The 19,455-nt window shown below is 48.0% G+C and overlaps 1 protein-coding gene across 3 annotated transcripts in view; it reads right to left on the reverse strand.

Moving 5' to 3' along the window:
* Positions 1–2,029: 2,029 nt before the first annotated feature.
* Positions 2,030–19,455, reverse strand: part of LOC133270840 (rho GTPase-activating protein 7-like) — a 46,128-nt gene continuing 28,702 nt past the window's right edge. The window contains exons 1-11 of one of the 3 annotated variants that reach the window (XM_061456388.1): positions 14,111–14,319; positions 13,553–13,624; positions 11,977–12,058; positions 11,414–11,477; positions 8,804–10,161; positions 8,190–8,360; positions 7,352–7,511; positions 6,493–6,691; positions 4,629–4,848; positions 2,515–2,629; positions 2,030–2,158 (exon numbers count right to left, since the gene is read on the reverse strand). In XM_061456388.1, the coding sequence (XP_061312372.1) occupies positions 2,141–2,158; positions 2,515–2,629; positions 4,629–4,848; positions 6,493–6,691; positions 7,352–7,511; positions 8,190–8,360; positions 8,804–10,161; positions 11,414–11,477; positions 11,977–12,056 (2,385 nt within the window). In that variant the 5' untranslated portion in view covers positions 12,057–12,058; positions 13,553–13,624; positions 14,111–14,319 and the 3' untranslated portion in view covers positions 2,030–2,140. Of the gene's footprint in view, positions 2,159–2,514; positions 2,630–4,628; positions 4,849–6,492; positions 6,692–7,351; positions 7,512–8,189; positions 8,361–8,803; positions 10,162–11,413; positions 11,478–11,976; positions 12,059–13,552; positions 13,625–13,786; positions 13,816–14,110; positions 14,320–19,455 lie in introns of those variants that run through there. The other 2 variants (XM_061456389.1, XM_061456386.1) reach the window with 2 other exon arrangements.

Genomic DNA, 19,455 nt, shown 5'->3' on the forward strand with positions numbered 1-19,455 from the left:
GCTCTGGGGGAGCAGCACTCCCTTAGGATTAAAAAGAGGGAATAAAAGTCGGGGGAAGTAAGAAGGCAAGAAGGGAAGGGGGTGGGAGTAAGGAAGGGAGAGCACAGGAGCAGAACCTGCAGGTACAGAGGCAGATGAGTGGCCACAGGCACAGCCCAGAGCAATTCTCTGCAGGAACCAAACCCCCAGACCCATACACAGCACACCTCTCCCTCAGGCTGCAGTTTAAGGACTGAGAACTCAGAATGCCCAAGAGCACCTCCAGGAAATCCTCTAACCACAGTGCAGTCACCCATGCTGCTGGAGGAACCTTGCTTTGATGGTGCTCACCACCCTCTTTACCTTATTGCCAAGTGGGAGCAGGTCCCCAGTTTCTGCTGTCATCTCTGGCATCCCTCAGCCGAGCACAGAGCTCTTGGGAGCCAGGCAGCCTCATCCCAGCCCAGCAGTGCCAGCCCTGAATGCTTGTCTCATGGAAGGTGCTCATGAGCTGACCAAGGCAAGTCGGGTACCTGTGACAGATGGGACATCACACTTGAGACCTGAACTTGAACACACGTGTGGGATATGAAACCACACGCTTCCCACAACACCGGAGCACAGGCAGTGGGCTGCACCACCTGCATCCACAGCACTGCGCTGTGCACGGTGCCTGGACCAGCCTGCACAAGAGGGGTGCTCCCTGCGCGCCTCAGGGCAGCAGCGCCGCCAGCAGCAGGCAGGAGGCTCACCAGGGGAGGAGCAGAGCGATTAATTCCATTCCCGCTGGAAAACACGAGGGAAACGCCGTTCCCCAGAGCAGCGATGTTCTGAATCCCTGCAGAGCTCGCAAACCTCTGCTGCGTTTGCAGGGGAAACCTCGAGGAAACACCGTCAGCTACAAGGCAGTGGGCCGTGGCTCGTTCCTTTGCTTTGAGGGGTGGGGGCAGCTGCTGTGCGAAGTAAAGCAGCACAGAAACAGCTTTGCTCCTGTCCGAGTAGGTGTTGCTCTGGGTTGAGGTGCTTGCTGCCATGCATCAGTGTGTCTATATGCACGTGTGCGTGCAGATTTCTGTATAGATACACACAGATACAAAAGATAGGGGTATTTTTACCCGATGTCCCATAGGCAGTGGCTGGGGAGGGCTCAGCTGTGGCAGCCCCCAGCGCACCCAGCGCACATGCTGTGCACACACGGTCTCCTCACGGCTGCTCGACGTGGCCACCAACACCCCAGCGCCAGCACCCACAGCCCGAGCCAGGGGGGGTCCGCCCCGGGCCCGCACCACCGCCCGGCCCTCCCCGCTCCCATCCCGAGTACCTGAGCATGGGCAGCGCGGGCACGGAGCGGCAGCGGGGCCGCCCGGGTGTCCCGGTTGTGGCGCCGCAGCGGGCGGGGGTGACCGGGCAGGGTCAGGCCCTGTGGTACCGGCACCAGGCGCGGTCCAGCGGTGGGCACGGGCCCAGGCAGGGACAGTGCCAGGGCCTGGGCTGGGGTCCAGGCACGGGCTGCTCCTCATGGTCACCAGCAGAAGGGCACAGCAGCCCCGAGTGTCAGCACTGAACCCTCGGCAGGGCAGGGCAGGGCAGGGGGCACCCCTTGGAGAGGGCAGCCCCGCAGCTCACCGTGGCACCTGTGGGAAGTGGCCCGGTGGTAGCAGGAGGTGCAGGATCTGCAGGTCCAAGGGTGGCTCAGAGTCCCTGTGGGGCTATTCCGGGGGGGGGGGGGATGCAGCCCCAGGCTGGGCTGGGGGGGTCAGTGTCACACAGAGGCCGGGGCTGGCTGAGGGGTCAGTGCTGGGGGCTCCGGGGCAGGGCAGTGTCAGCCCAGGGGAGCCCCTGCCCAGCCGCGGGGCTGCAGGGCCGCAGAAGGTCCAAGCTGACTGTTGGGTGCACCAAGGGCTGGGGGCACCCTGAGGGAACGGAGCCAGGAGTCAGTGTGATAACAGGGCTGGCAGGGCAGCCGCTGGTCCCGCAGGACCTGAGCCGGGCAGAGGCGGCCGGCAGGGACAGCCCAGAATCCAGATCATCAGACGCATCATGGCGGTGAGGTCCAAGGTGGAGCCAGGGGGTGAGCCAGCGAGCGAGGGGCGGTGACAGCAGCCAGGGTCAGGGCACTCTGATCGCCAGGCGAGCCCGCGGAGAGCAGCAGAGGCCGAGGTCACGCCGGGAAGTCAGTCTGTGGGTCAAGGCCCGCAGGTTACCAGGTGACCAGGCTCGGGCACGGCCCTTGCTCTGCCGCCGCCCCGGCAGCAAAACCTCCACTCCAACCCGTCCCGCAAGGGCCGGTCAAGTCAGCCCCAGCCGAGGCGTCCCTCCCGGCACCAGCCACTGCCCCACGGGTGCCCCACGGGTGCCCTCCCTTGGCCCCAAGCCGGAGGAACGCTCCCAGACTGCGAACAGTTGTGATTGATCCATAAACCCCACCCTGAGGCTGAGCTTCCCCCTGCTGCGGGCACCGGCCCGCTGGGGAGCAGCCGGGCCCCGGGCTCTGCCCCAACGCGCTGCTCGGAGCAGGCGGCAGCAGGGTGGTACCTGGAAGAGTCTGTTGCACTCCATGATCATGTGCGCCAAGCCCTGCGTCGCTGCCAGGTTCTCACTCAGCTCCCGCTGGTCCGGCTTCCCCAGGCTGCACTTCCTCTGGCTGGATCTGGGGAGAGGGTCGGTAAGGGCAGGCTGTGAGCAGGCAGCTGTGCCCCACAGCGCAGGGTGCCCGCTCCGCTGCTCTGCCTGAGGCGGGGAACCAGCGCCCAGTGAAAGCACTGCACTGACGGACCCGCTCTGCCCTGCAGGGGCGCCTGCTCTGTCGCTACCGCAAGGTCCACAGCCAGCACTGCCTCCAGCACGCCAGGAGTGCCCGGGGCAGCACTGACCACTGTGCCCAAGAAAGACAAGTCAAGGCTTGTTATTCCCCAAGCACATCAACACAAGTGGCCAAAGGCAGCAATGACCCCAAACTGATGTGTGTGTGCTACCAAACTCCTTGGATAACCCTGCAAAGCCCACACAGAACCTTCTAAATCTTTTAGCCCAAACCGCACCAACCATGTTTCAAAAACAGTCCCCTCTTGTAATTCATAATCACTACATGACATCATTAATCCTGGCTTCTGATACTTTCATCTACATGCATTCCTGCCAAATGGCTTGAAAATTGGGTTGAAGATAAGAGTCCTTAGCGCTGCTCCTCAAAGTCAGACCTGTCAGCTCCTGCCCTTTGAAGTCAGAAGCCTACACTGCGGCATTAATGCCCAGTTACAAAGAAGCTGAAGCTTCAAAGCATCCTGGCTTCTGAACAGTGACAACAAAGAGAAAACTCTATTTTTTGGTCCCAGTATTTCAGAGCAATGGTCATGTAAGCCAGAGAGGTACAGCCTCAAAGTGTGGCTCCCAGGGGCTCAAACACAGCACAAGCCTGGCAGGATGGGCTGCCACCAAAGCTCCACCACACTGGCTCCAGGCCGTGTGCTGGCTCAGCCCTGGGCTCTGGGTGTGCTTGGGCAGCTTCACATCTTCTGTGCCACTCACAAGAAAAGCCCCCAGTGTTTTCTTCCCCCCTCCAGTGCCTACGCCATCAGCCTGGAAGACACCAGCAGCACAACTGACAGCGTCTGCTTCAGAGCTCATCCTCATCTTCAGCTCCCCGCAGCAAGGCCACGAACTGCTGCTCCGATGGGTGCACAGGTTCCATCCACCAGGCAGCCGTCCTCTACCCTGACAGATGTCCGTACGCAGGAGCACGGAGCAAACAGCCCTGCCTCAGGAGACCAGATAAGGCATGAATGCTTCCAGAGATTATTTATCTGCTTTGGCCCAAGGGCACCTTTCTCCCTGCACGTACAAACTGGATCTGATGCAGCCCAGAGACTTTTACTTATTAAGATAAATTGACAGCATCCTGGTGGCTGGGTTTGGCAGGAATGATCCCCTGGTGATAACCCAGCAGAACTGGTGCCAGCAGCTGCTGCAGCCTGCCAGATACCTGCAGGGCCTTAAAGCTCCACCTGAGCTTAGGCTGCCAGCATAGGAGTCACATTTCCAACAGCCAGCACTAGTCCAATGCAGCCAGTGGGAAACAGAATCATAGAATCACAGAATGGTTCGGGTTGGAAGGGACCTTAAAGCCCATCCAGTTCCAACCCCTGCCACGGGCAGGGACACCTTCCACTAGAGCAGCTTGCTCCAAGCCCCTGTGTCCAACCTGGCCTTGAACACTGCCAGGGATGGGGCAGCCACAGCTTCTCTGGGCACCCTGTGCCAGCGCCTCAGCACCCTCACAGGGAAGAGCTTCTGCCTAAGAGCTCATCTCAATTTCCCCTCTTTAAGCTGGAGACTGATGCATTCCTGGGCAGCTGGACCTGGGGCAGCTGCGAAGAGCACACCAGTGGGGAGGGAGGCAGGCTGGCTCACACACAGACCAGGCAGGAGCATAGCACTGTGACTTCTTACCACTCTGCCCTACACGGGACAAGCAGCCACTGGATCACCCCATGCACTGCGGTCAGCTCCTGCTGCCCCTGAACATAGCTGAAACAAACACCAAGACATGCACTATTTCCCTCTTCAAAGAAGACAGTGACCTTAAGCCAGCATTGTTCCAGCTAAGAACACTATAGAGAGCAGCAATACAAGCATTAAGATGCTAATACCTAGTGGAGGAGGAGGTACTGTCCCTCCTCAGGGTGTTGAGGTGAAATAAAGACGGTGCAAGACAGACAGCAATGTTGGTTGGGGTCATCTGGTTTTCCTCCACAAAAGCAACCACATCTCGCAGGAAGAACAGGAGGATTTTCAAAGCTTCTCGGTTTTCCTTTGGGAGAAGGACGATTGCAGCCTGGACAGCCTGGAACTGCTGATCCTTTGGCACGTCTGAAGACAGGAAAGAATGATGAACATCACACATGACTTGCAGAGGATGCATCCATCAACACAGCCCCAAGCAGGACATTGGAACAGTAGGTCCATCCATTTCACTGTCACTACAGTGCACCACAGACAAGGCAAAGGCTGTTACCACTGTCACATCACACAAATACAGTTTTCACCTGCTCCCTGTCAAGGTGCACATTCATACCCAGTGATGCTGGTGCGTGACTTGCAGTTTATCTATCTTGAACACCACAATAATGGATTTATCCTGAACTGGCTCTGATTATTATCCAAATAAGAGCCTGTCTCCCTATAAAATATGACTCTGGAATGTTACTTTGGAGGGTATAGGTACTCCACTGTCTTTTCCTTTCAGCTTCAGGCATGAAGAGAACAGATGCTCTCAGATAACTCAATTCACAGAACTATGTTTGCCAACAGATTTCAATTAACACTGAACCACAGTGGGACTGTGTGCCCAAATAGCTCCTGCAGAAGGTCAGGAATGGCTCATCCTGTCATGCATCCCCCTATCATGAGGGTGTCTCCAACTTACACCACTACAAAGGGAAGAAGATCACTTCTCTTTCCCTTCAAGTAGAAGCATGTGCATAGAACACACAAAATACTCTTCTTGGTGAAAGCAGCACATTTTTTATCTCCAAAAACCAGATGTGGCAGAAGATGGGAGAGCAGAATTCAGACACTTGCTGTTTCTAGCCCAGAACAAGAGACAGGAGGTGGACAGTGGCCAGGTTATAATAAATGGAATTAAACAGTTCCACATCCATTGGACAGAGGAATTGAGGACTCCTTTACAAAAAGGATTTGTGAATGCAAAAAGAAAACTTGTTTCAAACAAACAACATTTTTAGACAAAATTCTAAAAGCCTGACAGGTTAAAAAATGAAACCCAAACCCAGCCTTCCTGGACACACATCATACCCAGGACAGCAGCAACTCATTTACTCACATTGATCACAGAAAGCTCACACTTGGGCTTTCAAAAGCTTTCCTCAAAACTTGCTGTAACAACATCATCATGAGCCCCCAGAGCAATTTCCTTCCCCAACCCAGCTGCTTCTGGAAAGTGAATTCCTTGAGGACAACGTACTGGAGGCTGAACCTGTTTATGCTCAAAGCCAGATTTCAGCTTCATTTTTCCTTCTTTGACAGGCTGAATCTCAAGGACAGTAACAGTGGGAGCATGGGCAGAAAGGTGCTGGCATGTCCAGGGAAAAGGGCTGTTTCACAGCAACCTTAATAAGGGAATTTTGTCAATATAACATGACTCCTTGCAGAAGCAGACACTTCATACCATGCATAAGGGGACTAGGTTCTTTCTTGAGTTTGCATGAGGAAACAGCCATTTTAAAGCACAGTTTAGGAGGCTGCTGTGACATAGGGTGTCACACTCATCCTTCAAAGCACAGAAAAGACAGTGTTAGTAAACAGCTGGCCCATAGGATGCAGATGTGCAGCTCTTCAGCCCAGAGCCATAATGAACTCCCCTCAGAACCATCCTGCCTGACTTGTCTCCAATGCCACAGGGGACATGGCACTAATCCTCCTCTGACTGCAGCCTTGTACAGCTGAATATTAAGGTATTGAAAGAATTGGAAAACCCCAGCTTTTGTTACCTACATTGGTAGATGTGGAGGAAGGATTCACAGAGTCTGCTAGTGAAGATGGGCTCGGGAAGGTCTCGGAAATACTGCTTCACCATATCTGCCACATCAAATGCTGACTGCCCTTCATAGCACACGTTGTTTGGGCTGGTTTCATTCATTTCTCTTAAAGACAGAATCCTGGATTTAACACCGGATTTTCGGAACAGACCAACCTGCAGGTGAAAGGAACTATTTCAGATGAAGAGAGGAGGCATCAAGAATCAAACCTCTGACAAACAATTGATCCTTCACTTTCAATATGTAAGACCCTGTGGTAGTGGGATCTAGCACCGAAATAGTTTTGTCCCATTAGAAACAGCACATGGCAAACAATGACTGATGCCCACAGAACCAGCTGTAAAAGACACACCAGTTGTCATGTCTGCTGCCTTTTTGTTTAAATCAAAATTACTCTTCTTGACTTCTTTTAAAATCCTCGCTATTGGCACCTATTTGTATGCCTGAGCAGGCTACTGTCACATGAGAACTGTGTGTTTCTGATGCACCAGTGTGTGTTCATCCAACAGAAAACGTACATGATGCCGATGCTGGAGCAAAGAAACTCCCATTCCTGCAGCTCTGCTATGGAAACAGCATCTGCAGCACACACTTCCATTGCCATGCACACAAAACGATACAGGACTGAAGGTATTCCCAGAAGGAAACAGCACCGGCATTTCCTCACAGGCTGCCTGCTCAGGCCTACACCTTTTTGCCTGTTCAGAGCCTTGGGAGGCAAGAAAGTCCTTCACAAAAGCTGGGAACAGAGAATGGCTCCTGGAGCAGGATTCATTTATGGAACAGAGCTGCTCTGGGCTGCCTCAGGTTCATACCTGGTCAAGGAAGTGGCTTCTTAGGTAGTCCAGTGCTTGGAGTATGCCATTAGGGAGTGGGTGGCTTGTTCTCTGGACGTTCAGGAGTAAAGGAACCCCAAACACATTCTTGTCCTTGTAGTCAGAGGCTTTTATTTTTTTGATGAACCTTGGTATAGTCCTGAAAATAACAACCAGTGCAAGCAACTCATCAACTTTCCAGCACAGTTATACCTGCTACTCCAGTTATGTGCATGGGAAAGGTTTTCAACCTCAACTTCTGCTCCATACTTAACTGTACACATCACATCATAAGAGAAAATCATTAAGGGCCATTACAGGAATGACTTCCTTCAAAACTGAAATCAGCTTTAATAAAGCATCCTCATGTGAAATACGTTCCACCCCTCTAGGACAACTGCAGGCTTCTTCACTTCTTTCTATATTCAAGTACCAGATCCCTATCACAAGATGCTAAGTGGTATTTCTAAGTCCTCTGAATGACTTTGTCATTGTTTTAGTTCAAACAAGGACTTGATGCTGAGGAAATGGATACTCAGCCCAGGCCACTCTCACCTCAGGTCCTGCAATCTCTGTGAGGGATCTCTGCAAACAGGGCTCAAAGTTTAGAGAGAAACTGTGAAGTGCTTTAAAGTCAGTAACAGCATGACCACCAGGGAGAAGCAAAAGTGCAGTCCATAGCAGAGGAAACCCTGGAGCCATTGAAGCAACCCTGGAACTGCCAGTGATTTAACAGGATAAAGTTTCTCCTGTTGAGCACATGTAATCTAAGCAGACACGGAAATCCACTTGCTTGCATCAAATCCTCTCTTTCCCACACAGGTATTAGACAACTTACCAGTTCCAGCCTTGCTTACTGGAAGGGGAGTATCTGTCCATCAAAGTGGTGAGTTTCAGCAAAGCCAGTTTTTGTGTCCGGGCTAGCTGGGCTGCTGACTGGTCCTCAGTCTGCAGGGAAAGGATTCCCAGGTTCACACGCTCTTCCACAGACCAGTGTTGCTTCCCATGCCTGCAGGATAAATAATGTTTAAACTTAGGACTATTCCCACTGTCCCTGTTAGTTTTCTGCCTGCATCTGTGAAGCACCTAACTCTAAATGACCTGCAGTTCCCAAAGACTTTATGGTGAGTGCATTTAACAGCTTTTCATCTGGGAGGTACAAAGTGCTTCAATAAGAAATGCAGCAAGACAGCCATAAAGTCTGAACTGAAATGGGTAAGCGCTCACACAGATTATGAGCACCCTCCTTTCAGCAGAGGTCAGAGCAGATGTAGACACCAGGGTGCCTGCAGACCTGGTACCTGCAGTACAGGTGGTCCCTGGTACCAGCACTGCAGACCCTGCTATGCAGAACAGACTTCCTTGGGAATACTTTGTTCTGGAAAAGCAATCACATTTTGAGCGGAGAGAATCAAAGGGGCAGTCTGCTAGGGAAACCCAAGGAGGGCTGACCTGCTGGTCTTTCTAGACTCTGCCACGTATGCCAGGCCTGCAGAACTGGCCTCTTTGTCCGGTTCGCAGCAGCTCTCTCCCACAGTGGCGGGGAGTCCTGCTCTCTTATCTTCTGAGCCGTGTGTTTCATGGCAGATTCCTTTAGGTGAGGATGGAAACAAAGAGGTCGAGTCACTGGCAAAATCTGAATCCCCATCATCTGAGAATTCCTCTGTCCACTGAGCAACCAATTGTTTGAGACCATTGACATCTTCTATAACACTGTTCAGTTCTGAAAATACATCATCATCACCAGCTTGTGCTGCTTCCAAATTATCAAGTTCTGTGTTAGGCATGTTGTCATATATGCTCATCCTGTTATCTGCACATGAAAGGTGACTCCTGGGGACTTTGGAGTCCTTGGAACTGCTTCTGATCTGGTTCCTTCTGCACCCATGAAAACTCCCAGTTCTCCAGTTGACAGAAGAGTTGTCTGCTGGAGCCAGAGAGCTACTTGTAAGTGCTATGGGGAAGGTGCCAGGTTTATGGCCTTGTGGTATTTGAAACATCTGGTTCATTTGCAACTTCATGTCATTTTTGAGGTTTTGCTGAGATAGATCATTCCACAGAAAGAGTTTGCTGGAATCCAAGTCCTCTGCATATACCCCCCTTCCTTCACAGTGGCTGTGTGGGTTTATAGCAGGACTTGGAGCACTCACAGTGCTGCTGTTTTCAGACTGATTGCTGCTATTGAAACTGTGGGGAGAAAAAGAAGGATTATTCTTTATTTGGAAGCCAGAGAGGTCAGAAATATTTACACAGTTCAGCATCTTCATCTTCTCTTCATTAAGTCCTTCCAGAAGAACAGGTTCACTTATCATAGGTTTGGCCTTTGACTGACCACTCCTTAAGTTGCAGCTCCTTAAATGCAACTTCTCCATTTTCTTTAGAAGGCTCTTCCTTTTTTTATAGGGTGACTTATCCAAAAGCTTCTCCTCACTGGTGGTACTTAAAAATTCACTGGGGGGAAGGGAACAACTAAAACTAGAGTCCAGTGAAGCCACCTTAACTGAGGAGCATCTTGAAGAACTTGCGCTGGTTTCCGCATCTTCAAAAGGTTTTGGGCAGCTAACAGTGTCACTGTCACCACTGCTAGCACTGTGAACTGAGGACACATCATGTTTCTCGCCAGGACCCAGAAAGGTTGCATCCTCATTGCTGGTGCTCTTTGGTATTGGACTGCCTGGGACTGGTGCACCAGCACCTTCCTCTCCTGGAAAACCTTCTGTGCTCTCGATACGAGACCATCTTTGACTGCACCTCTCATAAGCCCATTTGTTACTTATTGCACAAGGTTCGTCGTCGTCAGAGTCGTCACTCTTAGAAGGAAAAGAAAAAAAGAAAGTAGAGTTCAAGGGCAAAGTTTGGCAAACTTTAAATTACCAAAAAATCATAGCAAAAAAGGGATTTACATTTTCTGCCTGCCTCCAAAACCCCAAGAGCAGCATATGGAAATGTCACCATTCAGATACTGAGGGTCTGCCCTGAGCTTTGTGCTGTTAGTCGAAAAACATGCTGATAAATCACTCCCAAGCATGCTGACCAATCTGATAAATTCACCCCAGGAAAAGATGACAAGATTGATTTGAGGATGACAAATCCTGTTTTGTGTCAAATCCAAAGGTTTTGAAAGATCATTGTATTGGGTTTACATTACCTTTCCTAAAGCCATACAAATCGAACACTCTTTCATGCTTCTGTGACTAAAACTCATCCAGTTTTCGAGTAAAGAAGCCTTTGGCTGTGGGGCTGTGGCAGCATTGATAGCTGGCACGCCCTCCTGGAGTGGTGCATTGATAGCTGACGCATCCTCAGCCCCACTGGCCACTTGCCCCACGTGCTCCATGTGCTGTCCCCATTCCAAGTGACTTTAGAGAGATGGGAATGACCTGTGTCTCCTCTGCGGACCCTCTCCTGTCCCATTCTTCCCTGATGGCAGAATGAAACTTTCCCCAAAAATGGACATTTTTCCCAAAGAAGACATTATTTTCTTGCTGGTCCTGCAGTAAAACCCATGGGATCTAAGAGGCTTTCCAATCCTGGCATTAACCAGCCAAGATGTGGCTCTAACTGTTTTAGCTATAGTACTTGCAAGAGAGGGCAAAGCCAGCACAGCTAAAACCTTTCTCACACCTTTTGGCTGGACATTTGACATTGGCTGACACTATTTGGATTCTCCATTTTCATTTCTTATTTGTTTAGTCAGTAAGAGTGAAATTTCACTTCCAGGCCTTAAATATGATGTGAAACTGCTTAGGAAAGCAATAAAAGACATGCTGAGGTGGGGCCTTGGTGCAACTATCAGACAGTAATATGTTTCAAATTGTTTTTAAAGACTGCTTCAAACCCCACACCTAACCTCCCTTACAAAGTTACCCATGACCCATGACCACCATTTCAATCTCCATCACTATGCTTTTCAGCAGAAAATGCAAATGCTTTGTGGGATGTATGAGAACAGAAAGAAAAGTTCAGAAACTGCGAATCTTTCATACACCTTCTAAACCAGGTTTTTGACACAATGCTAACCACATTTTTAATGAGAAAGTGAACTGGATGATACAAACATACCTGTTTCCTCTGACGGCTTATCTCCACTTTCAGTGATGCACATTTGTTCAGTGTGTTAAGCCGCCTAGGATATAAGAGAGACATTTTGAATTGAAACCATTTCATTTCTTGAAAACAGACCTGCACCAAACATGCTGTGAACTTCTACCGCAGAGTCTCCATTCCCGCTGTCAAAGACTGACATTCTGATAGAGGTTGTCCATACATTTTGCCAAACACAGTATAGTCCCATGATGTTCACAGTTCCAGTTCTGCCATCTTAAAATTGGAGGACCATAATTAACTAGTTAATTAAAAACCACATGATGAGCTTTAATGATTTAATACTTTGTATAATGTCACTACGACCTTGGCTGAAGCAGACATGCAGACACGTGCTTCCTTTACCTTTCAACTCTGAAAACAACCAACTTCAGTGGCACTAAAGTATGTGCTTAAGGGATTTCCTTCAGTTGCAGCATTGGTGACCTTGTTAGTCTGACAAAAACTAAGGCATGAAAAGATGAATGACAAGTAACTATGGAGCCTGGAGGTGTTAAAGATGGTTTGTAATTACTGTTTACCTGAATAGTGAGTCAATGGCATCTCCATCTAAAAATTCATGATCTTTCCTTACAGTTCTTACATCAATAGGAAACTGCATATCTGTAAACAAAGAAGGTGAAGCTGAAATCCGAGTTGTAATTGCACAGACTTTGAACTGTGTGACATATCTATCACAGGTGAAATACATATAAATCCATTTCTACAACTATATATCCAGACAAAGGTCGTTCAAGTGAGGATCAGCTCCTTACAAGTGGCAGAGTAACCGCAGGTATCTGCTTGCTGTTCTTAATTACAGCTAGACAAGCATTTGCTGCAGTCCCAGGAGCTTCCAGTGACTAAGTACTATAGTCAAGAAATACAGAAGTATTTCTTTGCTTTGGCGAAGGTTCTCTGCACCTTCTGCTTTCCAGTACAGTACAAAACTAGGAGCATTTTACATGAGCTTTTGCTGATGGCAAGGTACAACGCAGCACATGACACATGCCCTTTGAGCTGTAGCGAGCCTGACAAACCATGCTGTGCTTGAAGCTAATCAATACACCAGCTGGAGAGATTTAGCCTTGCAGATGAGGGAGCCAGGGAGATCCATCAATATTTTCTTGGGTTACTTTTTAAGCTTATTTTACCTGGTCAGGTCAGGACACTGCATAAGCAGCAAGATAACAGAGGAGCCATTTTTCAGAATCATGACAATGTACATTTCCAATCTGTAAGATTGACAGCTTCCATAAATGAAACCTGCTGTAGTCAGACAGCAATAATTTCCATGATGCACCATGTTTCATAGGATACAGCTTTCAAATTTGGCTCTATTACTTGACTTCCAGGTTTTAATTTTGCAGTGCACGGGGGAGGAGGGAAGGAGAGCAGGCAGAGTTACTGTTGGTCCTCTAACTGCTGTTCTTTGATAAAATTGCTCTTAAAAGTAGATTAGCTTTTGTTGCACTCAATGTTTATAACAATAAACACATTTTAAAGAAGAACAGTTTCAGGGTATAAGCACAAGTGCTGCCTGAATATTACACAGGCTCTCGACAAACCCGTATCTCCCCCACAAGTAATAAACACTCCTTGTAGCTTTAATAACATGAAAACATGCTGAAACGGCATTGTTTGAATGGTTGGCTGCTTCTGAGTTCTGCTTTAAAAGCTTGGGATTGCAAGACGATTTTTCCAACACTGTCTGTCAAAACACCAGTAAAACAAGCTTGCTCAAGACCAAAGGCTACAGAGTCTGAGATGAGGTTTGGCTGCAATCAAGGAGTTGGCAAAAACACCCAGCACTCAAAGGAAAAGAGCCTGAGAAAATTAGAAGCTTCTAAAAATCACAATAGCAGAAATTTGATGGAGTTATAGCCTAACAATAACCAGGAAAGTAGAATTCTCCAGAATTCTACTGACTCCATGCTAACCTGTCACTGCTGAGAGACTACGCTCCAGTTTACTGTTTGTCTGCAGGTTTGCATGAAGATACCACAGCATTTGGCAGTTCTTCCATCAAAAGTGTCAGGTTCTGAAGTATTCTTTACGCAAACAATACCACTTGAACTCGGTGCCAGTTGCTCAACAAGTCTTTGGGTTCATACCTACCTTCAAACAGCTGTGCATACTGGGGGAACCCGGCAGCTCTCAGCCAGTCGCAGGCTTCTCTGGCTTCAATTTCTGCCATGAGAACATAAAGTTGTTCATTTGCAGAGCTCACAGGGGTTGTGCTTTCACAATATAAGCAAGTTAGTTTTATTTGGTGGATTCTCAGACGAATATGACAGTTTTGTTAGTGTATTACTAAAAAGAAATAAATTCTTGTGCCTGATGTTCTCATACATGTCCATTGCTCTGGAGTAGTCATTCCAACACAGGATAGAGAGCAAATGTGAGCACATACTTGAGATGTCATACATGGATCTACATCAACTACCGCTGAGATTTGGACAGGGAAGTGCCTGTTATATGTCAAAATGAGTCATGAGAGAAGGGTGTATGATGCACGTCTGTGCTCCTGCAGAGCAGAGCCCATTCTGCATTCCAGTTTGAAGAGATGGTGATAAGACACAAACAAATCCTATAAATAAACTCAAAATGCTACCACAACATTAATAGCACTGGACACAGGGTAAGTATTCCCAGAATAAGAGTTCTCAAGAGTACCTGTTGCTAGGGTCTATCAATGTCTATTTCCTTGCCAACTACCAAAGCAACTTGGCAGCCACTTCAGCACAAGCAGATGTCAAGAATGAGCAGCTTGTTTTGTGACAATTCAGAAAGCCCCATGGCCAATCCTGGAACATTCCCACAGGAGCAGGAGCAGAATATCACTTCACAGAATCACAGAACACTCACCAGATTCCTCAGAAACATAAACATACTCAGCATGAGTACAGGCTCGAACCTTTGCAAATGCTAGAAGCTGCTGGATCTACTGAAGACGAGAGGTTTCCCATGCTACACTTTTTGTGCTCCAGCACACCTTACAACAGACACCACCCAAAGGCAAAGTCTCATTTGAAAGAAACATTTTAAAACTACCTTAAAATCAAGCATGATCAGTAGAGAGAAATGTTTTTAAAGCTCCTTAAAATGCAGCATGCTAGGCTGGAGGAACATACCTGCTTCTTAAAAACATTTTCTTTACATATACACCCAAAGATTTGGATTCCAACTCACTTCACAGACATACCTATTCAAAATCACTGCTTGCTTTGCTCCAGCTTCTCAGTTGTAAGTTATCAGTGCAACAGACTGAAGAAACTCATCAAAACACTTACAGATCTTCCATGGTTTTATTATTCTACTTCTAAACTTGAAATTATTTCCATTATCACTTGATTAACTTGGACAATGCCATCTGTAACAAAGGCTTTTCTGCACAAACCCATGGCTTTTCATCTGAGAATAAAGCGATACCACAGGATGATAAGAATGTTTCTACATAAAACAGATGCATGACTCCTTTACTCCTTTTTTTTTTCTTTCCCAAACAGCAGTACAGAAACTAATTTCTTCCACAATAGCCTATATACACTGTGCCTACATTTATTACTATACTTAGTGCCAGAGTTTATCGTGATCTTAATCATAACACAGCATTTACTGACTGCCAAGACAGGGGACTGATAAAACACCAGCATTGTACTTGCAGAGCAAAAGAGGAAAGGAAAAGAATCTGTAGAGCCAGGAGGATGGATGACCAGCCTAACACCGACAAGCTTCACAAAGACTAAGTGATTTTCACTTAGAAAAACCCAGTAGACTCAACCAGCTCAGCCATGGAGGAGCTAAACCTGTCCTTATTCCACATCTCACTCTGAACTAGACAGCTTGAGCCTATGCACAGCTTTTCTGAGTGCAGACAGGAGAGCTACTGAGCAGGGGTTGAAGCTTCCCCATTCCCAACACATTAGAAGTACAGCTCTAGTTTTAGAGCAAACAAAGCCATGAACAGTGATGTAAATAAGAACAGGCTAGAAAGTATTTTGCAGCCAGTAATGACACTTCCATGAACACACAGTGACATTCAATACTTCGAGGTGGCCTCTTCCACAGGACAAGGACACAGGAGCTGAGGGAATTTTCTTTGCTAATGTAAATCCTCAGGCCTTTTCTCAGAGCTCTGCACAGTCCCATGTTGCAGTGTCACTGCTGCGTTAGGAGACAACACATGAAGCATTAATAAGTTCTTGGCATGTCTACTTTTATTTGCCATTTGATTTGCTGTGATTATTTCACTGCTAAAATAACAATTGAAAGGGTCTCTGCTGCCTCTCCCCAGTGCTACTGGAAATTGAAATCCTGAAGACGTAATGGCTGGCTGGGAATTTTACTCTGATGAAAGGGAATTCCCAGACCAGCCCGTATTACTGTGAGAATGATCAATATGAGAGGAGGAAATAAAAAAGAAATAGGACGTAATTGCTGGAAAGGAAATAACCAATCTCCATAGGGCTGCACTCAGAGCTGATGTGCAAGACTGCTCTGCTTTTATGGCATGAGATGACTAGATAGTACTGGCAGGATACAGATGAAGCACCCCAGCAGTGCTCTCCACCAGGGACCCCACAGGTTTCTAAAGCTCTGCAAATAAGAAGTCAGAGCAGTAAAAAAAGAGCAATAATTGTAAGTAGCATTAATGGCTAACACTAACATACCTGCCTGGGGGATTCAGGCTGATATTAGAATAGCTGCTCAGATGCTTGTTGCAGAGAAGTTAGGTCTTCCTGAATAGCAACTGGAACTAGGAGAGCCTTCAGAAAGCCAGTATAGAACAGCACCGCAAAATACTATTGCAATTGCAGCGTATCTGCCTGAGAGCTACATGGCATGAAAGAGGACAACAACTTTTTAACAGACCTCTTGGGCGCTATCTGCACCACTGAAACAGCAGAGGAACCTCAACAGGTCACCTCCTCCTCAACTGATTTCACAAGTAAGCAAATGCAAAAGAAATCATTTTTCTGCAGAGCTCAACATTCTGTCTCAGATTAGAGGCTGCAGCAGTATTTCCTAGCCACACCAGCCGTGCTATGGGCAATGGGTGGCTACCCGATGTTCATGAGAATTAGTACACATGGCCTGTGCCATCTTCTGGCTGTGGGTTACCCAGGTTCTGTGCTGAAGATGGCTCAGTCCAGCCCCACTGAAAACAGCCTTGACAATTGTTCCAATGACCCCAGGAGCCCTCCAGGGCCACTGCCCCATTTCCTCCATGGTGGTGCCATTCCGTGCCCCACTGGCTCCTTTCCTCCAGAGTCCCAACATCCACATCAGCTTGGCTGACACCTCCTCTCCTTCATCAACTTGGACTTAAGACCTGAGAAACAGTGTTTCCCCATGTGCGCATTATCCTGTTTGCAGACTGGAGAGCAAACCCAGATTCATCAGGTACTTAGGAACCAGATGCTACAGCGTGTATTAAATCCCTATCAGAATGAACATCAATGTTGCCAGCAATGCTTGCAATAATAAAAAGACATCTGTGCTGAGATTTAGGCATTCTCCCTGAGATGTTCTCCTCACAAGAGCAGCACTTTGCTAACACCAAGGGAAGAGAGGCAGCAACTGAAACCAGCAAAAAGCTGAATAGGAAACAGGCCAGTCAGTCTTACAAGATAATAATGAGCTTCAACTGAAGAAGAGCGTCAGATTGTACTTGCCGTGTTTAAAGCAATCCTGGCCAGCCAATGGATCAGGAAATGGCTCATGTTTCTTGGCAAGGTCAGGTATGTGATGCTTTGGCTTTCTGAACCAGCTGCCACATGCCCCAGTGGGCACCAGTGGTAAGATAACGGCCGTGGTGAGCACATGCAGGGGACACACGGTTGCTGGCAGCCCTTAGGGCAGCTCAGCTGTAGGAAACCTGAGCCTCACTGTCTTGTCTTTCACAGACATCTCACTGGAGCTCTCCTCCATCATCGTCTTTTAGACTGTTTTTTGAATACGTGGTAGGTGCATTACTTTTATTTCTATCCTCAGCTAAACCAGTTTTCCAGTTTGGACAGGTCAGAATCACGTGGCGATCAGGTCTTCATTAATTAAAGGGATTTGTGTTTAAGTCTGAACAACTTTCAATGCTGTGCCAGTGGGCAGTTTGAGAGGTTTTCTTGCTGTTTGCAGCACCTCTGTATTAGTTACTCCAGGACCCTACTTGCTGCTATGCAGAAAGGAGCAGAAACATGCCTTGCTGGGAGGCACTCATCCAGCCTCTCCTCCCTGTGCCATGCGAGTACAGGCAGGAGAACAGGCAAGGCAGGACTGCCTCGTGACTTTGACTGCATATTACACCAATCTGGAAGGAAACAGAATAGCCAAAGAGTTTTGTTCTTTCCCAATCTCTGTCGTTACACTGGAAGGCTTGTTTTTCCTCTCCACATGGCACTAACCCTCCCACCACAGCAACAGACAAGCAGACACCAAAGCCCCACCTTGAAACCTGCTGGATTTGGCACAGCACAACCAAGTGCGAGCACAGTGAGATGCTGCCGTGTCCTCCCATCACCACCAGTCCCCAGTCATTGTCCCGCTCCCCTCCTCAGCGCTGGATCAACAGCACTGGGTGTGCTTGGCAGCCACACATCAGACCCTGCCATGCATTCCCCTGCTGCTGGTGAGCTGGCAGGTCCCGCAGCAGTGATACATCCTGCCAGTACTGGTTGTGCTGGCGGCAGCGGAAGCAACAAGGCTCTTTCAGGGTCCATTTGAAGATAAAGTGTTGATTTTCCCATTGCATCTTTCTGGTCTGTGTATCTTCCTGGGTGTGTAAACATTTGTATTACTGCCCTATGACTTACAGCTGCTAATAAGTTATTTCATTCTATACACACTCAGCGAAAGATGTATTCACTGCGCTAGAACTATGATTTCCTGTGGTTGTTCAGGACTGCATTATTCCTGTGATGGGTTTTGCAAGAACTGTTTTTTCTTGTTACCTCCTTTTACTTCAAGAGAGAGTCTGAACATGCTGTCTACTCACTGCTGAAGGTTCACACGCAATGCTTTCAAAGCAGGGTGTTTACACTGCCCAGGATAAGCAGACAGGGGCTTGTAAAACTGAAACTCTCCAAATGCTGAGATGGATCATAAATAATGTTTTTCTACTGTCCCTTGTGCAATGCAAAATAGCAAAGTCTACTTGTACTTGAAACCCACTTAAGAAGGGGATTATTGCTTGGAACTTTGCCAGGATAATCCAGACTCCGTACTGATAGTGCATACAAATATCTGGAAAAGGAAAAGGCTGACATATTTGTTCCTTCATTCTTCCTTTACTAACATACTGGTGTTTTGGAACCGGAGCCAGCTCTTCAGTTATCACAGCTGGGAACTGCCATATATTCCAGTACCTTGGCATGAGCTTCCCAAGCTGATTACCAGGAGTGCCAAACTGACACTAGGATCTTTAGCCAGGTCCTTGCCATTAGCTTCTCATGTTGGTTACTGGGATCTAGGCAATTTTAAAGGCATTTTCTTTGCAGACCACACTAAAAAAAGACCACACTTGTCAGTGTTGGCTGATCTTTTAATTGCTTCTATGTAAGATAGAGAAGGGAGTGTTTGCTCTGCAGGAATTTCAAAGGGCTTGAGGGAATTAGGTATCTAACTCAGACTGACTTCAGGAGAAATGAGAGTGTACCTTTCTAAATTCCAAATCCATACTTGTAAATTCCAAGTAAAAGTGGTGGCAATAGAGAGGGGATTTATGTCCCTGCAGTCTAATCCCAGCTATACTGTTTCCCTGTGCTTTGGCCCTTCTGGCTTTGAAGCAGGAGCAGATGCACCATTCCTCTGGTGCAGAAGCTCCTGATGGCTGGATTTTTTTACGGGACCCTTGTAGAGAAATACTGAGAAATAGCTGATGTAAGATTCCCGGGAGGAGCTGTAAGGGAAGGGTAACTGCTTGCTACAACAGAGCCAGCGTCAGCAAAACTACAGCACAGAAGTAAGAAAAAGCAAACCAGTCCTGTCCGTGCTCTTTCATCGTGCGGCACTAAGGTTCCCTT

The sequence above is a fragment of the Pezoporus flaviventris genome, unplaced genomic scaffold, assembly GCF_033815535.1.
Source record: "Pezoporus flaviventris isolate CSIRO_AGI_PZ_B2104156 unplaced genomic scaffold, CSIRO_AGI_Pfla_v1 ptg000023l, whole genome shotgun sequence".
NCBI classification, from domain to species: Eukaryota; Metazoa; Chordata; class Aves; order Psittaciformes; family Psittacidae; genus Pezoporus; species Pezoporus flaviventris.